Source organism: Labrus mixtus, chromosome 9, assembly GCF_963584025.1.
Source record: "Labrus mixtus chromosome 9, fLabMix1.1, whole genome shotgun sequence".
In the NCBI taxonomy this organism is placed as follows: Eukaryota; Metazoa; Chordata; class Actinopteri; order Labriformes; family Labridae; genus Labrus; species Labrus mixtus.
In genome coordinates, this window is record NC_083620.1 from 13535751 (window position 1) to 13555718 (window position 19968).

The 19968-nt window shown below is 40.2% G+C and overlaps 1 protein-coding gene and 1 long non-coding RNA gene across 2 annotated transcripts; both read left to right on the plus strand.

Annotated features, from left to right (window-relative positions):
- The first annotated feature begins 620 nt into the window (after positions 1-620).
- Positions 621-9599, plus strand: LOC132980315 (metabotropic glutamate receptor 5-like). Its single transcript, XM_061046378.1, has 4 exons — positions 621-787; positions 903-1017; positions 8746-8820; positions 9254-9599. Exons 1-4 carry the CDS (start codon positions 650-652, stop codon positions 9463-9465), a joined length of 540 nt encoding a protein of 179 aa, XP_060902361.1. The 5' UTR covers positions 621-649; the 3' UTR covers positions 9466-9599.
- A 541-nt stretch (positions 9600-10140) lies between these two features.
- Positions 10141-16054, plus strand: LOC132980316 (uncharacterized). Its single transcript, XR_009674155.1, has 2 exons — positions 10141-13798; positions 13838-16054. It is a non-coding gene; the product is annotated as an uncharacterized LOC132980316 (long non-coding RNA).
- Positions 16055-19968: the final 3914 nt, after the last annotated feature.

Genomic DNA, 19968 nt, shown 5'->3' on the forward strand with positions numbered 1-19968 from the left:
ACATTCAATTTGTAGAATGGGTCCACAAACCTGCTGCCCCAGGAACTCGCAGACACCCACTGACATGTATCATTTTTTCCCATCTCATTATAGATAATTGCCCACCCTGGAAAAAAAATGTTTTAACATGGCATCCATTAAAATAAAATCACTGCTAGTCCAACAGTGAAGCACCATATGTGTTAAATGTGTAATTTAAAAAAAAACGTGTTGATCCAGTCCGCTAAAAAGTTAAAATTTTGATGCCATTATTGGTAATGACAAAATTTAGACTATAGTTATCTAAATGTTGAATTGACTAAATTGGATTCCTTCTCTCAACCTTGTTTACCCTGAACAGGTACACGAGCGCAAGTGTGGTGCAGTGCGAGAGCAGTATGGCATCCAGAGGGTGGAGGCTATGATGCACACACTGGACCGTATCAACGCTGACCAGCACATTCTTCCCAATATCACCCTGGGCTGCGAGATCCGGGACTCTTGTTGGCACTCAGCTGTCGCTCTGGAGCAGAGCATCGAGTTCATTCGGGATTCGCTGGTCTCCTCCGATGAGGCTGAGGAGTGGGGTGGAGGAGTGTCCTGGGGAGGGGGTGGAGGGGGAGGAGGTGGAGGAGCAACGTTGAAGTGCTCAGACCCCTCTGCCACTCCAATGCGGGGCAAGAAACCCATTGTGGGTTTAATTGGACCAGGGTCAAGCTCCGTGGCCATCCAGGTTCAGAACCTTCTACAGCTGTTCAACATACCACAGATTGCCTACTCTGCCACAAGTATGGACCTCAGCGATAAGGTGAGGCCATGTAACCTGTGGCTACAAATGTAGCCCCATACATGTAAAAGAACATCCGAATGTTACATTTTCATTTTGAATAATTAACTTGATTTTATTTCCAATGCCTTTCCAGAGCCTTTTTAAGTACTTTATGCGTGTGGTGCCTTCAGATGCCCAGCAGGCACGAGCTATGGTGGACATTGTCAAGAGATACAACTGGAGCTACGTGTCTGCTATAAACACTGAAGGTAAACCACCTACACACTCTCCTGTCTCTTACATTTAAACATCTCATCCAAGCTCAGATTTGTACACACTCCTCCGCCTTATTATACTGTTTCTGCTCCTCTTTACATGTATTTACCTGGATGTTATCCAGAGTGAATGTCAATAAGCAGAACTGTGGTCCAAATGGAAAGTCCTTGATTGCTCTAAAATGTCACATTAAGGAAGACATTTGTGATTCTTCAAAAAAAGGAAACTCGAGCTGAGGAGAAAATCAGTATTTCTGGTGTAAGGACAAGTAGAAAGAGGAAGGAAGGGGACAGATAAATGTTCCTGAGAAGAGTGTTTATAGCAAGAGTGAAAAGAAGTGTGTTTTTTTAAGAGAGATAGACTGAGAGTTTTCAGCTCCCCGAGGTGAATGTGATTTAAATAGGATTTATTGTTGCCAGGTTGAAGCTAGCTGCTGTAGGAGCCAAGAAGTTGATGAAGCAGTGTTGTAAAAAAAAAAGCGGTATATGTCTTCAGCATGTAATTATTGAATACAGGGGCAAATGGGGTCACGAGATAAGCTAGTGGCCACACTGCTAGAATATCTGGAGGTGATGGAGGGGGGATGAGGGACAGTGGAGACAAAAGACAGTGGAGTCCCAGATAAGCTACACACCGCTTTCCATATTGTAAGAAAATAGAGTTAAAAAGACTCCTTTATTATTAATCCTGATATAAGTAAAAATTTGTTGTATTTCTTATATTGGGGTGGATGTGGCTCAGTTGGTAGAGTTAGTCTGCTCTCAACCAGAAGGTCGGATACCCAGCTCCTGCAGCCAATGTCTGATATGTCCTTAGGCAAGACACTTAACCCCACGTTGCTACGTCAGTGGCGTATGTATGTGTATGAATGGGATTAGTTGCTTCTGATGGTCATAATTGTAGCTCTGTCTTCACTTAGTTTGCATAAATGATTGGGTGCATACAAATCACTCTGCATATTAGTAAACATTTTGTATTAGAAATAACCTTTGTCATGGGTAAGATATTTAATTTTGCCTCGTCATAAGGCCAGGAAGATCTTGACAGGACTGTGTATGTAGTGCGTATGTCCGCATGACGGTGTGCTGCTACAAATCTCAGTTGCATACAGATGGTATGTATGTTTCCATGAATACGTGCTTAAGAGAGGTTTTGTGCCTCTGAGTGCAGATTTGTGTGTTTGTTATGTAAGTATTGGTCTTTCTACCTCATCAGACAGGCGGGTTTCACCTTGAAACTGGTCTTGAAGGTCGGCAGCTGCCTTCTCTAATACAATCATAATCAAACACAGAGAGTCTGAGAGGGAGGGTGGCAGAGAGAAGAAGCAACGAATTAGGAAGGGATAGGAAAGGGGAAGGGAGAGATTCAGAGAGACAGAGAGAGAGAGAGGAAGAAGGAGATAAGGAAGAGAGGCAATGGATAGGGAAGGCATTGGAGGAATTATAAGAGAGGACAAGCAGAGGGGGTTGAGTGAGAGGGGGAGGCTGGGAGGGAATTGAAGAAGGAAGGGAGAGAAGGAGAAAATGAAGGGTTTTAAAAAAAAGAAGAACACAAATGGGGGATGAGAGACAAGGGAGAGAGAATGAGAGAATGCAATGAAAGGAGTGCTAGAAAACCACAGAAGACAGAGTTCAAGGTGTTTGTGTGGCTGTGGATGGAGATAGATGTGCTTGTGCTTTGGAGAGATAAGAGAGCATAGAGGAGCTGCAGATTCAGAGAAAGATGGGAGTGAGTGGGGGGAGTTTATAGAGACTCATTAATTCTCTGCATTAACATTTGCATCTGGAGGCAAGAGACGAAAGAAACTGATACACCAGAAATTAAATAATACATGTAATATCAGCAGAGTAATTACACTGAAGTAACTGAGTAGCATCATTGGAGGGAGAGACACTGTGAATATTATTTTCTTATTGGGAGATAGTAAATATTGTACATGCCTGATTATATGCATGTTAGGTGTAGATTTTACAGCCCTGGAATACATATGGATGGATGGATGGATGGATGAATGATTGGATGGGTGGATGGATGGGAGATAGTAAATATTGTACATGTTATGTGCATGTAAGGTGTAGATTTTACAGCTATGGAATAACAACCAAGTCTCTTGAGGCTGGACTGCATCTCTTTCAAATAAAGGTCACTATGCAAAAGACGATGCACAGCCTAGTCCTATTAGGGTTATCATGATACCAGAATATACATTTCACAAATTGTACTTTGCACAAATACGATGGAACTGTTCCGGTACCATTCGGTACAGACGCACACTTTTTCCAACCTTACTTCTGGAAGGAGCATTATCTCGTAGTCATGCATTATGAATACAGCTGTATCCTCTCCATAAGTGATTTCAATTCATTGCTCAAATGCAGATATGGTATGCAGATTATTACATTCACTTGAAGTAGAATAGGTCTGTAATAAGCACCAGTTCCTTTTTGTTGTTTTTGTAACATCATGTTGTGGATGGATGGATGGCCGGACGGGACGGGACGGACGGACCGACAGACAGACAGACAGACAGACAGACAGACAGACAGACAGACAGACAGACAGATGGATGGTTACGTGAATGTATATAAACCATATTGTAAAGAGATTATGTATGCATATTATGTAACCTATATCGAAATCTTTTATCAAAGTATGTGGTCTGCTTAATCATAAACAATCTTATAAAAAGCCACACATTCCTGCAATTTGCTTTCATTGTTCAGTGTTGTTTCTTTAATGAGAATCAACAATATCGCCCTCCCTGCAGTTTTGTATTCCTTAGTTTCACTCTGCCTCCCGCTCTCATTCCTTCTGGTGTTGCTTTCTTCAGTTCAATTCAATTCAGCTCAATTGGTTTTATTGACCTGAAATGTGACATGTGTCACCAAAGCACGCTCCAACAGAAATTGATCAGTCTCTCAATAATTCTAGATGTCAACCTTCTCTCCACCGCTTCATCGCAACTCTCCATCCTCCCTCCCATTTTCTCTCCTTTCTTTTCCCCATTTTCTGCTTTATTGGCTCTTTTGATCCTGCAATGCTGATTTTCACATTCATCTACCTTGTCCGTCTTCTCTTCCTTTCTTTTCCACTCATACTTTTCTCTCTGTCTGCACTTGGGGGATGACATGCCATGGCCTTTGCAGGACTAGGGAAGATGAAAGTGGGATGGATTTGGAATGAAGTGTTGAGATAGGAATAATGAATGGGGTAGAGAAGATTGACAGAATCTTCTCACATGTTACTGCCGTCTCTGGCACTGTTGACTGAGGTTGACAATACAAAGTGGGTCATGGGCCAGTTTCTGATGGGTCCCCATGTAACGAGAACTGTACTGTGTTTTAATGAGCCTATAGGTCATAGGACTAAATCAACTCAAATTGGCTTGGGCACAGATTAAAAAACTTATGTTCTAAAAATCAATATAACGTCTTCTGGTAAGATAGATGGCTCCTGTTGCCCTGCATTTATCTTTGGCATGAAATAAGTTCTTGAAGAGGGAAAATGTGTTAGCGTTTGTCATGGTAAATACATCAAGAATGTAATTTTCCTGCAACTGTGCAAAAATGTGAGCAAGCAGTTGCAATTAGTGGCACTGACATATGTTGTTGAAAGTGACTGTGATCTGAAACTCTTTAAAGTCCAGAGAGGGAGATTTCTGGGGGTAATGGCCACAATTGAAAGTGGAGACTGAGTAAAAACTACACGGGGTAAACCATGGTTATGCTTGTATAACTGCCGACATGTAGGCCTACAGGTACGTATGCATCCCGTCTGAAGTGTGCAGCTTTTCAAAGGCAGAAATGTGGGGTAATGGATATTATGAAGAAATATCACTTTCTTCACTTTAATTAATACTAGTCCTAATGTAAAATAACTCCTAAAGGGTCGAAGGTTAATAGTTTTTTTCTCCTCATAAAACTCGACTTTATATTTTTTACTAAACCACTACCTGACATTATAACCAAAGTAATTCATGCAGGGATAAATATGTGTTTTAATGTCTTTATTAGATAGACAGGGCAGTGGATAGCGTTGGAAATCAGGGAGAGAGAGCATGGGGTATTATTAGGGAGCCCCCCTAATAACACATACACAGTATTTGACTCACAATCTAGTATTTAATTTTGTTACTGAAACAAACATAAATCATGGTATTTTGTGTTGTGTTATTTAATGATGTGCGCTATTACGCTATTAGCATAATATATATATGTACACATATATATATATATATATATATATATATATATATATATATATATATATAGAGAGAGAGAGAGAGAGAGAGAGTGGGCATTGACTAGCAGCAAAGGAGCCACAGGTCGGACTCGAACCTGGACTGCCCGTCTGAGGAGCGTAGCCTCCATACACAGGGCGTGCAAACTAACCACTAGGCCACCAGCACCCTGGGATAAATATGTTTTGACAAACTATGTTATGGATTGTAACTACAGCTTCATGGTTCTTAATTTAACTCTCTTGAGCTTAATGTCTCACCAGGCCAGAGAAGTGCATGCTAAATGGTTGCAGACCCATCTTCAATCTCCAGAAAAGATTTGCATCCTTCATCGTGTATGTAGTGATGATAACTGTACTTGCCTTTGATAGAACAAAGATGAATCCACTATGTCCACCGCAGTTTGAGGTTTCTCTCTTCATAAAGAATGTGTTTGTCACTGTTACAGTCTGTTAGTTATTAACTCTCTTCATGTCTCAGTGCTAATGCCAGCTGTCATGTACGTGAGTGTTATATCAGCTGTTATGTTATCTGTTACCTTGCTGAACTCTGTGCTCGACACATTATGAGTTTTAGTGAACGTCTTCCCCTGGGTATTATTGTATTTGTCACTTAACTGCACATTGTTTTAGCACCTCAGATGTTATATGGGGTAGTCGTATCAATGGTGAGGAAATAGAAGGAGGATGCCCATCACTAAGCAATGTTCGTTATTTTTCAGTGGGTGAAGCTGTGACTGGGGGGGAAGAGGGAGAAAAAAAGGGGAAAAGAGGAGGAAGGGGAACAGGGAAAGGGGGGGGGGCATGTAATTGCATGTATTAGACCTGATAAGAGTGACAGAGGATAGTAATTGAGTAGGGTGGAGGAAATGTGAGAAGTAGACGGGAGGGATGCAAATGAGGTGGCAAAGACAAAGAACAACCCCTGTCTGTATTTAACAATTGACTTCCATATTTGCACTATGAGAGCTAGGGTTTAAGAAGCAAGTAGCTCGAGGGGGGTGATAAGGGGCTTCACAGACAGTCAGCCGAGGACCCTTCAGCTTTGCATTTGATTGCATGTTGTAAAGTATTGCAAAATACCAGATAAGAAGTAGAGATCAAAGAAGAGGAGTGCAGAGGGGGGCACAGGGGATTTTGTTGTTTTCTTATGTTTTTCAGTTTTTCCCCCCATTTTAACTGTAAGTTTCTGTTCTTGTTTGTCTTTAAAATGAAAGATTTAAATGCAGGGATTAAAGAGAAACACATTTGTGCAGTGAGGTAAAAGGGACAAAGGGCTGAGGGGATATACTGTATTTGAATCAGAGAAGCTGTAAATATGGCATACTGTATGAGCACTGGAGATTCCAGTTGTTGTTTTTTTTTTAAAGATTTATTTTTTGGCTTTTTTGGCCTCTAATGGAGAGATAGGACAGTGGATAGAGTTGGAAATTAGGGAGCGAGAGTGGGGAATGACATGCGGGAAAGGAGCCACAGGTGGGATTTGAACCTGGGCCGCACGCTTGAAAGACTATAGCCTCCATACATGGGGTGCGTGCACTAACCACTGCGCCACCTGCGTCCCTGTTTTTTAGTTTTTTAGTGGAAAATGACAAAGCAGATGACATCATCTCATCTGAGAAGGGAGTTTAAGCGCTCCACATGTAGATGTTGACTACACACTAGTAGTCGGATGTAGTTGAACGTATTCTCGGGAGTTGTGTGTATGTTTCTGTGTGGATTGCAAATAACAATCAAAACTAAACAAAACAAGGGGTAGAAAGGTATGTAGGCGACAAGGAGCATAGAGCTCATATAGCTATAAACACAACGGACACATGCCTTGAAAGAGAGTGGGGTGCAATTTATTGTCTTGCTAATATGGAAATCTAGCAGTGTATTGTACACATAGTTTTGCTAGAGTCTGACAAACATGACGTGTTTGAGATATCAGGTCAGTATTGTTTAAAATTCAGCACCCAACAAGCCTGCGAGTGTGTGAAACCTAGAGTGTTTCAGTGTTTACTGGAAGGCATCCTGCAGAGTGAAGTAGATTTTGGGTTCAGCAGTGAGGGCGAGAGGACAGACAGACACCTTTTTTTTTTGTTCATCTGTTAGCCTACAACGGATCTCGAACTGATGAATGTGTGTGAGTGTGCGTGGGTTTCTGTTTTGGAGAGATTTGGGCAACACGTGTATTTGTGTGAGTGTTCTAGTAATGTAAAGTAGCACAGCGAGTGTGGCTATAAAACTGAGTGATAAAGAGACACATGACAGCATGACAGGCCTACTGAGCTACGGAGAGAGAGACGTCTCACACATAAATCCCAGTTGAGACCAGAGTGAAGTAGGTTACAAGCTTTATCGATTTTGATGAGGGTAACAGTATGGATGTGTGTGTGTGTGTGTGTGTGTGTGTGTGTGCGCGTGTGTGTGTGTGTGTGTGTGTGTGTGTGTGTGTGTGTGTGTGCGCGCGCGCGTGTGTGTGTGTGTGTGTGTGTGTGTGTGTGTGTGTGTGTGTAGGGGAAGGATAGTCTGTTCCATCTGTCTCCCTATCCTCTCACTGAGACACTAATTACAGGACTTTACACTTCGCTCTACCACACTCATCATTGGCCTGACTACACTGACACACACACTGTGATGCAGCAGCAGTCAGGGATTGTGCGACATCCTCTACTTTTAGTCTACATTTCTTTTCCCTCCATTTTCCCCTTTTTTCTCTGTGTGTTCTCCTTTCCCGCCATGACTTACCACCTCTCTCCTTTTTTTCCCTCTTATCTGTATCCTTCCTCATTTTCTTTCTATCACTTTTTCTCCTCTGACCTCTTCTCTTCTCCTCTTTTCCTCATCAGATTAAGCAGAGTGCAGATCAATGCTGCCTAATTAGACCTTATTCTACTCTTGATAACGCCACCAGTATAAAGGAGGAAACATTAGAGGACAAAACAACCTCATTAAGCGTGATCGAGAGGAAGACCGCTAAAAACTGTGAGAAAGAGATGTTTTTGATCTTTCCTTCAATCAACACACTGAAGAGAAAGAGATAAAACGGGAGGGAGAAAATCAAAGAGGGGAATCCTATCAAATTCTTTGCCAGTGTGTACAACCCGTCATTAGCATAAATTCCAGGTCACCCACTTTCTCCGGCAAAGAAATGGGTGCCACAGTGGGGAGACGCTTTCTCTGACATAAATTTCAGCATTTATGGGTGGTGCGGGAGCAGACGGTTTTCTACAATGGGCCTTCATTTGAAAATCAGAAGAAAACATGACTTCTACTGTTATTATTTTGACTAAAATTAATTGTCTATTAGGAGCAATTTGTGATAAGTCATTTTCTAATTCAGTTTGCGAGAGTCAGTCATGACCTGAATTGAATCCATAATGCTCATTGGACATCTTCCTTTTTCTATCTGTCCATTTACTCACATCCATCCATGTTTCTCTGGTTTTTACATAAAAAACTGTACTTAATCAAACCTCCCTTCTCATTATTTCCAGGCAACTATGGTGAAAGTGGGATGGAAGCATTCAAGGACATGGCAGCGAAGGAGGGCATCTGTATTGCCCACTCTGGTAAGATATTCAAGAATCTCAAACATTAACGTGAAATCAAGTTGGAAACCACACTGCATTTCATACATTAGCATTTCCACACAAACAACAATAAGCAACACACACATTTAATTACCTCTAACATTTTGTCGAACAAAGACACCACAGCGGCAGCAGCTGTAAAGAACTCTCCTGCAGTCTTAGCCTACATGCATTCAATAAACAGGAAGACACATATTTTACAGAATAGGTGGACCTGTTGTTTTATTACCTTGTAAAGACTTGTGTTTCACACTTGTGGTGTCAGGTGGTTAACACCTGAGGACAATGATTTCATGAAGTTGAGAAACTGTGACACATAATCAATTGAACCCAAGACTATAGCAAATGAAGAAGTATATATAACAGAGATGTAACGGTCCATGTTTGTATGTGTCTGACATGTTTCTTGCAGGCAAAATCTGGAGCAATGCTGGAGAGCAGAGCTTTGACCGTCTGCTGGAGAGACTCAGGGCCCACCTGCCCAAGGCCAGAGTGGTGGCCTGTTTCTGTGAGGGCATGACTGTCCGCAACATCCTCATGGCCATGAGACGTCAGGGACTGGTCGGGGAGTTTCTCCTCATCGGCAGGTCAGTTGAGCCATTATGTGATGTTTTTCTATATTAAGCTGGTATCACAATGTGGAATAACAATGAAGACTACATCATTTTAATACAGAAAAAGGGTAAAAACAGAATTCAATTACCAACAAAAGTTCCAAACAAATAATCCACAGAAGGGGAAAAAAAAACTCAAGGAGCCACAAGGAGAACTTAAGATAAAATGAAGGAAGGTAGACATAATGAAAATAAAATACATTATAAATATATTATATATCTAAACAAGAAGGCCTCATCCCAGTTGAGCAGTAGGTAGTTTAATTCCTTACATTAAGAATCCACAGTGTTTCCCCTGAAAATAACCTCATTACGTCAACAACATAGCTGGGATGAATCAATTGCTTCTTTTTATCTTCATTTATCCTCGATTGTTTGGTAGTTTGTGGCATTTGAATAAGATTGGATTAGTGAAAACAGTATGGGATTGCTTTTCCAACTAGTGTGTTCCACATTAAAAAGCCAGGCAGCTGTACTCTAACTGTGTGATCCTTTGGGGATTTTAACCACTGGATGTTTTTTGAGGGCAGATGGAGAAGCAGAGCTTTATGTCTACACTGTTTTCAAATATCCCTCTTATGAAAGCTGTTGCTTGTGAACACAGCACCCTGTCAGATATAGGTGTACAGAAGGGATTCATTTCTGTCCCTCATGGTACAAGTTTCAAAAATGGATCCCCCCTAGGGCTTATTATTGGACCTCAAGTGGACCCTTTTTGCAATTGTTAGGCCTTAAAAGGTACATTTATGTTGAAAATGTGAATTGCAAATCACATGTGACTTATAGAGCCACCAAACTGAGAAGTGTCATTTCCTGTTTTTGATTAATTATGATGTGTTTCTTTTTATTTATTAATTAATAACCATTAAGGAAATTAATGATAAGCTGTATAATCCATTCACTATAATTGGCTGAGCTGAGTTTGACCAGTAAAATAAATGTATTTCATTCCTCTTTCCTCTGGTTCTTCTTTACAACAACAAACAACAAGGAAAGTTTGTCATGTGGCTGGCATTCCATTATGAACTATAAGTAATCTCTCTGACTTCATGGTGAAAAAGCTTCAGATTTCTGCCATGTGTTTAGAAATGGCAGCGCAGAGTCTGTAACACCATTACTGAGAAACCTACTGAATGGTGACCAAAACAAAACTGCAACCAGACTTTACAGCAAGACTTTTGCCCATTATGCATTCACGAAAACACACACAGACACACACTTTTAATAATGTTGGAGGTGGTTTTCACCTTGCCTGAATTCCTCCTACAAATCCCTTGCAAAAAAATAACCTTCCAAACCTCTTGGATCTACATCTGTGCGCAAGAGAAGTAAGCCCATGAAGTTTTTGTTTCCATAACAACTGTGTGAGAAATAAAAGATGAATAATTATTTTAGCACCTATGCCGGCCAATACAAAGAGAACAAAACAGCCCTTGAATAGATTTGAATCATCATCACATGACCATTAAATGCCACAAATGTATTTCTGTTCTACTCTTCCTACAGTGATCTACGCTGTGCAGCTAAATTGTAGCCAGCGTCATTTTCGTTTTCATCGCCACCATGATGCTCATTTTCACCATGCTCATCCTCTCATGCTCATCTTCATCTACATCATCCTCGTCATCCTGCTGAGAGCCAGGTATAGTCTAAATCCATAATATAATATGCTGCAGAACATATGAAAACAGAGACAAAGAGGTTCAAGTGAAAAGTGAAAGGGATCAGCTAAAGTTCAGACTCTGACACCATGACATAAGTTGAACTTCTTTTTGTCGTACCAATCCATAATACAGAAGGTGTGATGGGTAGTGTTGGTTCAAATGATATAACACAGCAACACATCATTTTTAAATGCTTGCCTGAGGCTACAAAACAAAGGATAAGCCCACAACTGTGCTCTCCCCTCTGCTAACAATTACCGTGAATTCTGCCCTTGAGCAAAACACTTAACCTCCAACTGGCTCTTTGGAGCTGCTCAATGGTCTCTAGAAGAAATAAATGGAAGCCCCCAAATGTGAATATGTGGATTGGATAAAAGTCAGACTGGAAAGATAAACAAATCATAATCAGAGTTAGGATCCCAAAACTGCCATTCAAAACTGCAGAAACCTTGGAGACACACTGTGCATACCAATGTACCAATAAACTTGTTTTCTTTAGTTTTTTTGTTTTTTTAAAGTGAGTTGAGGATTCTTATCATTGTCACTGGTGTCTCAATGTCATCAACAGGCGGGGGATAATGGGGAACAAAAGAGCAGCTGGATAGCACATGGCTCCTCCTCAGGACAAAAGTTAAATTAGCACGTTATGACAACTACTGAAGGTCATATTTGACAACATGAAAGCAATATTTGATATTAAATCCTTGAATTCAGGCAGAAATTTGTTGCTGCTCGGTGAAAAACAACTTAGTCCTATTTTTTTTAAAGCATGCATCTCCATCTTATTAAGAGTAGACATCCCTCTCTCCCATTTAATACTGAATGGTTATTTGTCACATTTAAACATCTTGCACTAATTAAAAAAGCATTTAAATCAGCTAGTGCTCTCAAGCCATTAGTTTTCCATTTATGGTTTTCTGATGCTCATAGTGTGCAGAATGCAGAAGATCTGAAAGGTGTTTTAAACATGTTCATTTTTGCAGCACATCTTGTAGTCTCCTGCCAGTCAGTTTCGATTAAAAAAGGGTAATTGAATATCAGCCTTCGTTAGTATCAGGACCATAAATGGGCCGTGTTGTAAATTGGAGATGGTCATGGGTGGGTGCCCTTATTACTGGGAGAGTGTTAAAGGAACTTCTGATTAGCCCAGTTGGTCAAACACTTGTTTGATACCAGGATAATTACATTACCAGGAGAGCATACAGACAATGATTTAGTTACCTTGGGCTGATAAAAAGTAATTAATGGAGAAGAATATCAAACCATCTCCAGATCTCAAGATCACATTTTCTCACCGTAGAGATGGATGTGGCGGTGTGCTGGATGCCAAATAATGATTTAACTTAATTGTCTGATCCATCTGGAATGCTCTCTGTCGTCATTGTCTCCTTTTTATTGTCTGTCTCACTCTTCAAATGAGTTTAATGATGGTCAAGATGCTTTTTTTTTTTTTTTTTGCATTTCTTTGATTTTCATACATCCTCCACCTCTCATGATGTCTGGGATCCTAAATAACAAAATTAAAACTTTGATGCAAATGTTGCACCAATTTTCCAGTCTGTATAAACTGATCCATATAACACATTTGCTGTGCATAATATAATTAAAAAGGTATAATGCAAAGCTGTATTTTACAAGTGTTGTATGTGGACCTGATCAAAATAAATGAACATAACATCTAACCAAAGTGTATCTTGTATAACCAGGAAAACTAACCGGTATTATACCGGTATTCTGGTATTATACATGAAATAACAAGGGAAGGTAATATAGAGGGAATGCACTTTACAGTTTGTCAGTGTTTAAAGCCTCAGCAGACATAAGTTGTCAAAGTTTTTTTTTTTTTACATGTTCTTCTTCTAGAAATAATCCTAAAAACCCACATCAGGTCTGGAGGCTAACTGTCATATGACAAGAAAACTATGTCATTCACACACACACACACACACACACACACACACACACACACACACACACACACAAACACACACACACACACACACACACACACACACACACACACACACACACACACACACACACACACACAGTCTGGAATTGGAGCCGGAGTGTATTGATTGCTTCTGTCCTATAATTCCTCATGGTGCCAGCAGGCTACAGACCCATTAATGAATAGCTGGGCTGAGATAAATATCTATTGCCTCATGGGACACACGAACACACATCCACACATCCCAACATACACACTTACCTTCCAGCAAAACTTCAAGCGCTATTTTGTCATTAGTTTTTCACTAAATCATCTTAATGATCTCTTTATCTTTACCCAAATGAAAATTCCCCTTCATTCTCCAACCAGGTTTTATCAATGATGGACACACACTGTTCTGTAATACTATCCTCCAATAGTTTGAAGCCATTCATAAGAACATGTTTCATATATTCATATTGTGTTTGTAGAAAAATGGACTGCTACGCTGTCCCTCTTTGCTATACATTTCAGTCCAGACAATGGAGGGCAGCCAGTGGTCATAGCTTTGACTTATAAAGTTGCCTTCACAGCAACAACATCTCTTTGTTTTATGGTCAGCCATTACTGCTTGAGTTATGTTTCCATTACAAGCACTGTCTGCCTTTTATCTCTTACTGTAAACCTCATTAGTAGTATTCATAAATGGCTCTTTTTTTCTTATGAAACAGATTTTAGGGAAACATAATGTATCCTTGGTGAGGAGACCACTACTGTTAGAGAAAAAGCTCAAACTTAAGTTAGAAAATAAAATTAAAATGTGTCCAACTGAACAAAAGGTTCTATCTAATGTATCGGGCCACAAGTTTTGCAACCTTACAGATCAAGTAGTGGAGTTTCATGTCCAGCCAACATGAAACCAAGCCTTGATCCTCTATGTTCTCATTTTAGACACATACTCTAAAAAGTCTCCACTGTTGAATGAACTCACAGAGAATAGTTTGAATCAAAAGTTAAAAAAACAGACTCTCTCTGGAGATCATCCAGCACAAGGCTGCACCCCTTCTGCCTGCTGTTGCCATGGAAATATCCCCTACCATATTTGGATGAATCCAGCATAGCAGCTGTGGTGAAATGTGGCGCATGCGCATGTGTTTATATGAATGGCTTTGTGCATGTGTGGGAGCATTTATATGAGTGTGTGTGACCGTCAGGGAAGGTGTACTGTTTTCTGTCATATTTAGAGTACCAATCAGCAATATATGAGAAAGGTGTTATTGCTGATGCCAATGGCCAATTCAGTGATATACATAACTCTGTTCTTTTGTTACATTCCTCTTGTATTTCACACTCTCCCTCATACTTATACTCTCATGCTTCATTATCGGTCCCTACTTCTTTCTTTTTCACCCCTATCGTATGTGACTGAATCTCATCCATTCTTTCTTTCTGTTACTCTGTCAAGCTGCTTGCATTTTGTCAGCTGGTAAGAGTGTGTTGTACGAGCACAGAGACCCTGAACTGACCGTTCAACAGAGGTCAGCCCCCTGCAGTGTCCCACTTCACACCACAGCTGTCTGTTAAGGCTGCACTTCCTTGTGGTTTCATGTCGAAATAATTTGAAACAGAGAGGTTGAAGGGCAATCCGATGGCAAAACATCTGAGCGACTCAAGATGTCTCAAACTGCATGCATTTAAAATTGATTTTCCGTGGTTTGTACACCTGCATCGTCGTGAGCAAAGATCAAAGCACCTAGTCAGGGCAGAGCAAAGGAAACAGAGCGGTTAGGGGCAGGAAAGCTGAAGAATGGCAAGGAAATGGAAAGAAGGGAGTAGATGATTGAAAGGAGGAGAGATTTGTAATGGAGGGTATAGAGTAGAGAGAAGACAAGACATGCATGTGTAGTGTGTATGTGTGGCATTCAAAAAGCAATGCAATAAGACATTTCATGTTACACATAAAAAGCATATCGCACACTGTAGGAGAATAATTGACAGAATTCCCGTTTGTCCGGGATGCATCCGCACTCGCAAACACTTACACAAACACACAGAGGTGCTGTAAACACTCACATATACGCTACATGCACACACAAACCAAGTCTAATTCAGTTTGTGAGTTATTGGTTTTGTGTTATGTTTGCTACAATCATGTTAATTAACCCTTGATTAAAACAAGAGATGCTTCATGTCATTTAATTGGCAAAATGATGGAAATTAATTCTGCTCGGTCTTTTCATAGCTTTGCAATAAAAGCCTGCAGGTAATTAAACACATGGGAATATGGAAGAGAAGAAAGATAGTTGGATGACAAGGGAGGAAGGGGGGGGATATGAGAACAAATGCGTTGGTTTTTCATATAAATACATGTGTGTTTGTAAGACTTTACAGTACATTGTATGTGTTAAATGGCCGACATAGCAGGAAGTGTATTTTACTTGACTCAGAAAGAGGGTATGAGATACAGTGACTGTGTGTGTGTTTAAATCTAGTGAGTGATTGATCTCTCTATTCAGTAGTGTTGTCTCAAAGGTAAAGGTAATGAGATCAATAGACGGTCTGTGGCTTCTATGTTGAGGCTGTACACCTGTACATGCACACACATAATGAATGTGTTTGACATTGGTGCTTAAACGTGAGTTCAGAGTCCAAATGGGTTGGAAGTGGGTTCAAAAACTAACAAGGCAAAATCAATGAATGATTTTCCATATAGTCTGGACAATGGTCTCGGGCTTTAAGACTGTTTTGTGTTTTCTGGCTATGTTTGAATTGATGGAAGTGCTCTGTCTTATCAAGCCTAACATTGTCTAAAGATTGTGGCTCCTTTGGGCAAAGAACAAGCCAAATCTGTTCTTCAATTGTGGCATCTTTGTTTGATTTTTAGATCAGACAGGCTTGATTTAAAATGAAAAAAGAAAAAGATGATTGATCCAATATCTGACCTGTCCTCTACTGTATTTTACTTTGTTCTGTGATGCAAGCAATCTCTAACACTTATTACTTTGTCAGGAAACAAAAAACTGTAGCTACTACAGAGACAGTGCAAGCAGAGCAGAGCAATCATTTTTATTGTTAAGCATTTTTCACAACTTTTTGCTGCAGTTTCTGCTTTACAGTGAGAAAACCATCTATGCTGTTTGGTCCTCTTTATACTATTGTTTCGGACATGTCTGAACTAGTAGCAACCCCTGACCTGCAAATTGACTCAAATTATAACTTAATTTCATTAAGGGCTGATGGGTAATCGTGTCTATGGAAGATTTACATATGAAACACTAACTTGCTATTTTGCGAGGCCATACTTAAAGTTATTACGCATTTTGATCTAGACTTTACGTCTAAAACAAAACTTGGTGGTTTCACTATTTTGTTCTCCAACTAGTAAAGAAACAATTTATTGAATTTGCAGTCAGGTCAAAAGCTTTAAGGGTTGGACTCAACTGGTCTTGATTCAAACCAAGGTTGGGGGGATAATTCTCCAAGGCTCTTTCTTCCCAACTTGAAAGGTCAATCCATCCATTTGATATCTGACTTATCACTGATTTCTCTGTTCCATGTTGGCCGTTTGGTCATGTCAACTTTTTGTTGAACCTCTGATTTCTGGTCTTGGTCTTTTATATCAAGAACCTTTTTTTGTCCTCCCTTTCATTGAGTTTGTTGGAACAAAGTCACGCTGACTTATTGTTATGGAATGTCAGTAATTTTCACATTGCCTACACAAAGTGAAGATTAAGTGAAGTGTTTAACACCAAACATGACAGATAATGTATTCTAAATTTCACAAAAACTCCATTATAAAAGTATTAACAAAACTCTTAAGTTGGCAAATAAGCAGTTTTTGTGTCAGAAAAGGAGCCATCAGCCTGCGTGTGATGACAATATATTTTTTGAAAACAGTGGTTTGTCATTAATATTGACATTCTTTTGTTGACAAAAGAAGAAAGTTACAAAGCGGAGAGCCTGAGATGTCTTTCTTTGTTGGAGTCAAAAGTGTCAACCACTTATTAAAGAAGTCTGTCAGCAGGTTTTTATCTTCACAATAAAAACCCCAGTGAAACCTACACTGACTTTCGTTTTCTTTCATCAGGTTGGGTGAAGTCCTCGAAGACAGGTGATCAAAAGTCTGCTGAAGTGAAACGACCAAATATCATAGACATTTTTATTCAACTCGCAGGTTTTTGCTGCCAGTAACTGTCTGTCTCTTCTCCTCCTTCTCTTGTTTTTGTGACTGTACTTTTCCCTCTTCCTGCCATCATTTTTCTGTGCTTTATTCAGGTGTCTGAGTTTAACATGAGACGATGGTCTTATAAATGTCTGAGTAGGAAGACTCATGGAGATATCAAGCACAATAGTTTTCGTTTTTCTCCCCTGAAACTCTTTGCACATAAACAGTTTTGAAAAGAGACTAACTTTAAAACTCAGGACAGCAAACAGCTTCTTTTCTAAACTTTAGGCCATTAGGATGAGAGCCTGCAGAGGCCCGGACAGATAGTACTTTAGAAGTTTTATCAAACAATACAGTATGCAATATTCAAGTATTTACTGAGTTGGTCATAGAAAAAAACTGACACTTAATGAACAATTTCAGTTTTAAAACTGCAGGCTTATTTAGCCTCAATAAAGAGAAAAAGGCTTAAAATCCAGTGGAAACATTCAGCAAACACACAAGAGGGAACATGTACACTCTTCATTATCCCTAAAAAAACAAAAGAAGGGTCCATACTGGACTTCTTCATGACTGTTCCCCTGATCATTGTGCATATTTCTCTGTTTGTTTGTAATGGCAAAGCATAGAGCATACAATTAGTTTTGCTGTAGATTGCATATACATTGCGAAATATATTTACGCAATAACGGGAGTATATTCTAATCTCAAGCTTTGTTGATGAATTTGTGTGATCATTTTCATTTTAAATGACTTTTTTTTTTAGAGAGGTATAAGTGCTACTGTGAATGATGTATTGTGTGTGTTCCCTTTGCAGTAGGTAGTTCTGTACCTGCAGCAGGATTTTAGCTGTGAATATATATGAATGGACACTGAAATACAGTTCTTCATATTGCACCAAGAACTTAATGGACTTGCCTTAGCAAATTGGATTAAGGTTTTCAAGCAACAGAAGTTGAACACTTTGAACTCTTTTAAATAACCCTACCCACACTTGGTACAACTATTAACATTGTGACAGAGAACCAACAGATGACAGTTTGTTTTTGACCTCAGTGGAAAAGAAAGGGAGTTATATCTATAGTAACTATAGTTTAAAAAAAAACCCGTCACAGTTCTTTCTTGTTCCTTGTAAAGAATATCTCCAAGTCATGATTTTTTATTTTTTTGCATTTTAAGAATGTACACAACATTTAAAGAGGATACTACTGAAAAACTAACAAACAGACAGAAACAAACAAAACAAAAAGGAAAAAAGCTGGTTACATAAATTACATAAAAAGACACATCTGTCATAGACAATTAAATCTTAACAACTTGTCTCTGCTTAAGAAAGCCTCTTCTATCCACCCTTCATTTACTTTTGGCCTCAGGAACTGTCAATCTGCTGTGAATAAAACTGAATTTATCCAAGCACTTGCAAAAATGTCAGACATTCAGGCACTTGCCCTTACTGAAACCTGGATCCGCCCAGAAAATACAGTCACACCAGCTGCTCTTTCTGTTGACACAGTGTTCTCACACACACCCTGCTCTGTTGGACGTGGAGGTGGTACAGGTATCCTCATTTCTAATACCTGGAAATTCAATAAACTCTTCCCACTGAGCAACAACTCCTCATTTGAATATCACACAATCATGGTTACTGCTCCTATTAAAATGTACATTGCTATCATTTACCGCCCACCAGGGTGGAATCTGAATGATTTTGTTGTGGAACTGGACATGCTACTCTCAGAAATCCCTGATGATGGAACACCACTGATTGTAATGGGAGACATGAATATACACACTGATAAAGCCCAGGCAACAGACTTCCTTGCTCTCCTATCCTCATTTGACCTCACGCAGGTCCCAACTCCTCCTACCCACAAAGCTGGCAACACTCTTGATTTAATCCTGACTCGGAACCGCTCGACAGCAAACCTGACTGTCACCCCTCTGCATCTTTCAGACCACTTCTTTATTCAATTCACAATCTCCTTGCCAGAACTCCCTCAGGCACAGCCACAAATGGTGTCATACCACCAAAACATGCGATCGCTCAAGCCAGCTCAGCTGTCTAACGAGGTAATGGCTGCCATGCCTGCCCATAAGGTCTTTACCGCACTCTCAACAGACGAGGCTACAGACATACTCTGCTCCACACTAGCCTCATCTCTGAACAAGCTCTGCCCTCTGGTGTCCAAACCCGCTCGCAAAACCCACCCTAGTCCATGGCTCACTGAAGTCATAAGAGAGCAAAGAGCAGGGCTGAGGTCAGCAGAGAGAAAATGGCAAAAATCCAAACAGTCCGCTGACCTCAATGACTATAAGCAAAGACTTGTCTCATTCTCCTCCAGCCTGAAAACAGCCAAGACAACATATTATCAGAACAAGATATGCAATGCCAAAGATACAAGAAAAATGTTTTCTGCTTTTAACTCACTGCTTCAACCACCTCCTCCTCCACCCTCCGATCTGTTCGCACCAGACATGTTTGCCTCATATTTTACTGAAAAGGTTGCATCCATCAGTAACCAGTTTTCTGAGCCTGACCAACTCAGCCCAAAGGCCCCAACCAAAAGTGCCTCACTCGACTCATTCTCCTCTCTGACTGAGGATGAAGTATCTAAGCTTGTGCTAGACTTTCAGCCCACCACCTGTCCTCTGGACCCAATACCATCAAGCCTCCTGCAGACCATTTCCTCTCCGCTTAATGCTGCACTTAAGCATATCATCAACTCCTCTCTGTCAACGGGTGTGTTCCCCACC